Source organism: Oncorhynchus kisutch, linkage group LG23 (assembly GCF_002021735.2).
Source record: "Oncorhynchus kisutch isolate 150728-3 linkage group LG23, Okis_V2, whole genome shotgun sequence".
In the NCBI taxonomy this organism is placed as follows: domain Eukaryota; kingdom Metazoa; phylum Chordata; class Actinopteri; order Salmoniformes; family Salmonidae; genus Oncorhynchus; species Oncorhynchus kisutch.
Genome location: NC_034196.2, coordinates 41,620,389 through 41,628,429, shown reverse-complemented (window position 1 = coordinate 41,628,429; position 8,041 = coordinate 41,620,389). Strand labels below are relative to the sequence as shown.

The 8,041-nt window shown below is 42.5% G+C and overlaps 1 protein-coding gene across 1 annotated transcript; it reads left to right on the top strand.

Moving 5' to 3' along the window:
- Positions 1-1,187: 1,187 nt before the first annotated feature.
- minar2 (membrane integral NOTCH2 associated receptor 2) lies at positions 1,188-6,954 on the top strand. Its single transcript, XM_020458481.2, has 3 exons — positions 1,188-1,334; positions 2,771-3,019; positions 6,695-6,954. Exons 1-3 carry the CDS (start codon positions 1,188-1,190, stop codon positions 6,899-6,901), a joined length of 603 nt encoding a protein of 200 aa, XP_020314070.1. The 3' UTR covers positions 6,902-6,954.
- The last annotated feature ends 1,087 nt before the right edge of the window (positions 6,955-8,041 follow it).

Sequence of the window (8,041 nt, the reverse complement as noted above, 5' to 3'; positions counted from 1 at the left end):
AACCCAATTTTGTATTGCTGATTCAACTTGTTAGTCAGTGTTCGTGAAGAAGAATTTACAACTTTCAGATGAGACTGAAATAAGGTGACGATTAATATTGACTGCTAATGATGTAAAATATGACTAGGTCTTTAAGAGTTTATTCGGAAGATAACAGCTCTATAAATATTATTTCGTGGTGCCCCGACTTTCTAGTTAATTACATTTACATGATTCGCTCAATCAGGTAATATTAATTACGGAGAAAGGATTTTATAGAATAGCATGTCATATCACTTAATCCGGCATAGCCAAAGACACAACACTTTGTATCACTGGAACATATCAATAACCGAGATATAACTGCTGTGGATTTAATAAGACTACTACAGTTTATTACTTAAGGGGAAAAAGTCTTACATTGTACAAATCTTGCATTGTATTGCATAGCCTATGATACTTATAGCAATTTCCCAGTACTGTACTAGTTACAGCCTAATCAAGGGCTTGATAAATGTTGATCAGTTCGATCAGTGAATCAGCTGTGCTCCTATTGGAATAGATCAACTAAATGTAGAGGTTTGGGAAACACTTACTTATATAAATATCACACCATAGAGCATTGTATTAGCCTAGCATTAGAGCATTGTATTAGCCTAGCATTAGAGCATTGTATTAGCCTAGCATTAGAGCATTGTATTAGCCTAGCATTAGAGCATTGTATTAGCCTAGCATTAGAGCATTGTATTAGCCTAGCATTAGAGCATTGTATTAGCCTAGCATTAGAGCATTGTATTAGCCTAGCATTAGAGCATTGTATTAGCCTAGCATTAGAGCATTGTATTAGCCTAGCATTAGAGCATTGTATTAGCCTAGCATTAGAGCATTGTATTAGCCTAGCATTAGACAATACTTAGGTGTACAGGTGTCTGTTACCTGGGGTATGACTCCACCGTGTCACCCTGCTGCCTGGCACCGTTGGTTAGTTCCCATCACAAGAGGTCAGGTTGGGTTACACACACACCCCTGCAAAAGACACCTGCTCATAAATAGCGGCTCATCAATAATTCCTGATCGTGATGGAGGCACCGTGTGTAGCCTCGTGTGTACGACCAGAATTGCATTCAACAAGGCGAACAGTGTGTGAACGTAGGCCTGGTTGAACGCATCTCAGCTCCTGTAGAGCTCCGGGCTAAAGAGGACCTACGATGGACATCTCGGTTCTGCCCAACAACAACCACCCGGAAAAGTTATTTCAGCTGGACGTGGGGATGCTGCCGGCCACCCACGGAATGTTCCAGGTCGAGGCAGCTCTGTCGGGGCAGAGGCAGTGGAGTAACCAGGTTTATCAACAGGTAGGCCATCTTGTCTCTGTCTGTTAAGTCTAGTAGACTTTCACTGTTAAAGGCAGGTACTCATGTGATATCTAATGGAAGGCTTGTCTGCTTGGAGTGGCTTGGTCATGTAGATTCAGTATGTATTTAAAGGTGTGAATACCTCTGGCTCAAATTTAAGTCTAACTATAAGGACAGCACTTCATTTCACAATCTTGCACCTAATCCAAACCATTTACGTGAATACTTTCAAGCCAAACTCAATAGGTGCTTAAAATCTTTTTAACTAGGCTAATTGAATTGAAGAGTAATTTAAAATGCTCATCGTCGTGCCGTCATTTCAATAAATTAATATTTGATTGATAACTTATTGCTGTAAGTAACAGTGTTCTAGTAAAAGACAGATGAAAGATAGGCCTATTTTATTTGTGTGTAAAACGAAGATGTACTAAAATAAGAGGAGCGCGTTACTTTCTTGATGCAACGACCACTATTGACTTTCATGATTAATAGTAATGAACGGTCATAGTGAAAAGTTATTGCATCGGTGTTCCATCATCATAGTTGCCAAAAGATCACAGAGGGTTTACACATAATAAACTGTTTATTTTTTTGGGGAGTTGCAGACAACTGTGAATTGATTGATTCAGTCTGGATTCGTTCTTTTACAAAAATGTATATCCAACTCTCATCTTTGTTGTTTTTAAGTCAATGTGGCTCCGTAATTAACCACAGCTTCTGGTTGCAGTAGAATCATGAGTCAACAGGAATGAGTCAGTCATTGGATTTCAATGAGAATAACAAGTGAGCTTATCAGAATTGGTTAAGGTCTGTCCATATCTTTCTCAGTCTGTCCATATCTCCTTTTCTGCATTTGACACAATTAATTGATGAATGAAAACCTGTGAATCGTTTCATCATGATCTAACGCAAATCTAATGCAAATCTAACGCAAATGCTCCATAATTTAATTGCTGCTCCAAACAAGGGAAGAAGACGGATCATTCCGGCGTCTTTTTGCGGTGAACACACAGACATGCAGGAATATTCGGGACTTTGACTCACCTGTGTATATGCATTACGGATACATTATAGGCCATGTATGAATACATGAATAACCTTTACTATAGAATACTGCCACAAGGAGCCATGATATGTTATAACTGACGAAGCATAAACCATCCACTCTGGGAGTAGGAGCATTATCTCAGTCAGCTTGTTGCATCTCACAAGGCTGGCCAAGTGAGACTTTGTTAGGTGTGATAGAAAGGCACAACAAATGCATTATGCACAGCTGTTTTAAAGAAAGTAATAACAGAAGTGTGTGTATCCACTTGTTTCCCCTAGTAACATCCCGAAATGGACAGGGGAAAACACTGTTACCACAGTCAAAATAATATATAAAGACAATTCCCTTTTTCTACTTTTTCCCTCTCTCCGTCTCTTTCCTCCCCCAGAGGGAACGTAGGACTGTGAGTGACAACAGGCCTTCCCCGTCCCCCGAGGGCAGCCCTGTGGTGTTTGTGGACAGATACCTGGAGAAGCACATCACGCCGCACACCTTGAATTCCAGGATCAAGAGGAACCCTCTGTACACAGACATAAGGACTATAGACATGGGGGAGAACCAGAAGTCCAAACCCTCCTGGACCATCCAGGAGTTTGACAGACACTCAATCCACTCCAACCTGGCAGGCTATCTAAAGGTATATTGAAGACTTTAAAGGCAGACAGGTAGACAGGCAGGCTGGAAGACAGACAGACAGGCAGGCATACAAGCAGTCAGGCAGACAGACAGGAAGGCAGACAGACAGACAGACAGACAGGCAGACAGACAGACAGACAGACAGACAGACAGACAGACAGACAGACAGACAGACAGACAGACAGACAGACAGACAGACAGACAGACAGACAGACAGACAAGCAGGAAGGCAGACGGGCAGGCAGGCAGGCAGGCAGGCAGACATAAAGGCAGACAGACAGACATACATGAAGGCAGGCGGGCTGACAAACAGACAGACAGACAGACAGACAGAAAGGCAGACAGAAGGACAGGCTGAAAGACAGACAGACAGGCTGGAAGGCAGACAGACAGAGACAGATATGCTGGAAGGCAGGCAGACAGACAGACAGGCTGGAAGGCAGGCAGACAGACAGACAGGCTGGGAGGCAGGCAGACAGACAGGCTGGAAGGCAGACAGACAGAGACAGATATGCTGGAAGGCAGGCAGACAGACAGACAGGCTGGAAGGCAGGCAGACAGACAGACAGGCTGGGAGGCAGGCAGACAGACAGGCTGGGAGGCAGACAGACAGACAGACAGGCTGGGAGGCAGGCAGACAGACAGGCTGGAAGGCAGACAGACAAACAGACAGGCTGGGAGGCAGACAGACAGACAGACAGGCTGGGAGGCAGACAGACAGACAGACAGACAGACAGACAGACAGACAGACAGGCTGGGAGGCAGGCAGACAGACAGGCTGGGAGGCAGACAGACAGACAGACAGGCTGGGAGGCAGACAGACAGACAGGCTGGGAGGCAGACAGACAGACAGGCTGGGAGGCAGGCAGACAGACAGACAGGCTGGGAGGCAGACAGACAGACAGGCTGGGAGGCAGGCAGACAGACAGGCTGGGAGGCAGGCAGACAGACAGACAGGGTTTAGATTTGCATTAACATCAGGAATAGTAGATCCGTTCAGGAAATAGAGCATGTTTTGGATATACAGACTTTGTCACTGTCCCACAAAGTCACATATGCCAACTAAAATAATTTAAGATATCGCAAATTTGGCAGCGATGTCTCCTTCTCTTAGACCTGAAGTAACTGTCTCCTGAACCACAGAGGCTGATAATGGAAGGCTACATGGCAGTTGACCTTAGAATAAGGAGAGCTGGAGGTGACAGCATGGGATCAAGTCCATGCAGACAGTATTAAATGCTACATGTACACATCCACAGTCCAAACCTACACACTACTAGTGCCTGGAAAACTTCACAGCACCAATTGTTATCCCTTTGATGTTTGCTCCTGGCGGTAGCTGATTGATTATCTGCGATACGTATCCTTGAGCAAACTCCCACAGAAAGCTCCATCGTAACTCCATCAGGCAGCTAATGTTTCACCTGACCAAACCAATCAGCCAAGTGACAGCTGATATACCATCCTCAAAGTCCCCAACCAGGGCACTGCGGGACACGTCAGGGACTATGACTGTCACCCAAACCAACGCTGCACAGGCTAGCCGAAATCAAATTAAAAACTCTCAACGGGCACCGCCGACATCGCCAGCAGGGAGTCAGCTCTGCAATGAAGATCACAAGTGTAACAGCATCCAATTATTTCCCTGTGAAAAATAATACAAAGCAGTCCTTTTTATTACTGAATCACAGAGCACGGAGGTATATGTTCTCTTTATTACTGAATCACAGAGCACGGAGGTATATGTTCTCTTTATTACTGAATCACAGAGCACGGAGGTATATGTTCTCTTTATTACTGAATCACAGAGCACGGAGGTATATGTTCTCTTTATTACTGAATCACAGAGCACGGAGGTATATGTTCTCTTTATTACTGAATCACAGAGCACGGAGGTATATGTTCTCTTTATTACTGAATCACAGAGCACGGAGGTATATGTTCTCTTTATTACTGAATCACAGAGCACGGAGGTATATGTTCTCTTTATTACTGAATCACAGAGCACGGAGGTATATGTTCTCTTTATTACTGAATCACAGAGCACGGAGGTATATGTTCTCTTTATTACTGAATCACAGAGCAGTGATCAATAAGTCAGACTTGTTTCATTCCCGTCTCCATAATGAAATCAGAAATCCGGTATGTGCCGATGGTTTGATAGAAATCTGGTAAGTGCCGATGCACAGAACAGCGCAAACTGGCTGTAACCAGACTAGAAAGAGGAGTGGGAGACCCAGGTGCACAACTGAGCAAGAGGACAAGTACATTAGAGTGTCTACTTTGAGAAACAGACGCCTCACAAGTCCTCAACTGGCAGCTTCAATAAATAGCACCTGCAAAACACCAGTCTCAACGTCAACAGTGAAGAGGCGACTCCGGGATGCTGGCCTTCTAGGCAGAGTTGCAAAGAAAAAGCCATATCTCAGACTGGCCAATAAAAATAAAATATTAAGATGGGCAAAAGAACACAGGCACTGGACAGAGGAACTCTGCCTAGAAGGCCAGCATCCCGGAGTCGCCTCTTCACTGTTGACGTTGAGACTGGTGTTTCTATTCTGGTTAGAGACAGTTTGCGCTGTTCTGAGAAGGGAGTACTACACAGCGTTGTACCAGATCTTCAGTTTCTTGGAAATTTCTCACATGGAATAGCCTTAATTTCTCAGAACAAGAATAGACTGACGAGGTTCAGAAGAAAGTCTTTGTTTCTGGCCATTTTGAGCCTGTAATCGAACCCACAAATGATAATGCTCCAGATACTCAACTAGTCTAAAGAAGGACAGTTTTATTGCTTCTTTAATCAGGACAACAGTTTTCAGCTGTGCTAACATAATTACAAAAGGGTTTTCTAATCATCAATTATCCTTTTAAAATTATAAACTTGGATTTGCTAACACAACGTGCCATTGGAACACAGGAGTGATGGTTGCTGATAATGGGCCTCTGTACGCCTACGTAGATATTACATTACAAATCAGCCGTTTCCAGCTACAATAGTCAACAACATTAACAATGTCTACACTGTATTTCTGATCAATTTTATGTTGTTTTATTGGACAAAAAATTTTGCTTTTCTTTCAAAAACAAGGACATTTCTAAGTGACTTTCGAACGGTAGTGTATGTACATTTCTTCATTACTACAAATGTACAGTATAACATTTACAATATTATTGTACATTTTACAGTGTACATTTGTAGCAATTGAGCAATGTACATATGTATAATGCACAATGTCTAGTTTGATGTAGTGTTTCATTTATGATGTAGGCTATTGTTTTATTATTTACAATAGAATCTACTGATTATTACTCATGTATAAATGTATAATGTATAAGGTACTTTTTAAAATGTAGAACTTACATTGAAATACATGTATTTCACTTTATAGCCTGTTACAAGACCATCTCTTTTGCTCACCCTTTCCTTGAAGTGGATATGCTTACATGCAATCGTCATAATCATTACATCTAATGTGACATAAACCATTGTAACTGCCTATAACAGCCGACTTCAGCTCATGATAACTAACATGTCATGGAAGCTATACGTAGCTTTATCCATTGTCATTGAACAAAAAAAATGTGTCATTACCTGTCGTCACATGTTATTACATATCTGTAATGACAGTGTCACAATGTTGTTGTTACACTTTCAAAGGCTACCTTTTTGTTTCAGGAAGAAGAAAAAGGACCACAGGATCTAGATTTTTGGTTGGAGGATCTCTACACACCTGGTTACGACTCCTTGTTAAAGAAGAAAGAAGCGCAGATGAAAAGGAACAGACTTTGTAAAATACTGACCTACGTCATTCTGTCAGTGTGCGTCATCATTATCATCATCACAGTGCCAATCGTAGTGACCAGAAATGTAAAGAAACCCTGACTGATTTGTAGAATCATGCCAAGGTGGGTCAAATTCTTTCAAAATGTTTTAGGATGTCTCATCATTCACTATAACATGTACATTAGGCTATATGTGTTTGAAACACATTGCGTATTTGGGACTATTGTGGCATATTGTTCATACTCTCACATTTATGAAAGAAGACACTTGAGCTGTCACGATTCACAAGTGCTTATTTAAGAAATAAGGCCCGAGGGGGTGTGGTATATGGCCAATATAACAACGGCTAAGGGCTGTTCTTAAGCACGACGCAACGCGGAGTGCCTGGACACAGCCCTTAGCCGTGGTATATTGACCATATATCACAAACCCCCGAGGTGCCTTATTGCTGTTATAAACTGGTTACTAACGTAATTAGAGCAGTAAAAATAAAATGTTGTCATACCCGTGGTATACGGTCTGATATACAATAGCTTACAGCCAAACAGAATTCAGGGCTCAAACCACCCAGTTTATAATGTCTTATAAATAAGATGATTAGGTAAAAATGGGGATCCTGAGCATTTCACACCTGATTAACTAATGGATCATGATTAGTTGCTTATTTGAATCAGGTGTTTGATCACACCGTCATGTGCTCCGTAGTCACAAAGTGTATCAGAGAAGGAGTGCTGATCTAGGATCAGGTCCCTCCTGTCCATATAATCTCAGTCATTATAATCAAAAGGGAAATCTGACCCTATATCAGGACAACTCTGACTGAGACTCTTGTGAGTAAGGGCCCTGAAGGTTAGAGATTGTATGAGGTTGGTGCATGTGAATGGGTCTGAGTATAGGCACTTGAATGACACTGAACATCATTGTTGCAGGTGTGTGGCCCCATTTCTGTTTAAAAGGGGTATAAGACCGCATTGAGATTCTCTCTTTGATTACAGGGCTGGTGCTCAGAGTTAGTCGTCTGTCAAGGTGCAGCGTAGCCTACTCCAGCACCAGAATCAATTGGTGGTGCAGCGGTCTAAGGCACTGCATTCTCAGTGCAAGAGGTGTCACTATAGAACCTGGTTCAAATCCAGGCTGTATCACATCTGACTGTGATTGGGAGTCCCATAGGGCGGGGCACAATTGACCCAGTGTCGTCTGGGTTTGGCCGGAGTAGAAATAAGAATTTGTTCTTAAAAT

Coding starts and splice junctions, on each gene's coding strand:
- minar2 (XM_020458481.2), top strand. CDS start 1,188: ATGGACATCTCGGTTCTGCCCAACAACAACCACCCGGAAAAGTTATTT. Junction 1,335..2,770: donor GTAACCAGGTTTATCAACAG/GTAGGCCATCTT, acceptor TTCCTCCCCCAG/AGGGAACGTAGGACTGTGAG. Junction 3,020..6,694: donor ACCTGGCAGGCTATCTAAAG/GTATATTGAAGA, acceptor TTTTTGTTTCAG/GAAGAAGAAAAAGGACCACA.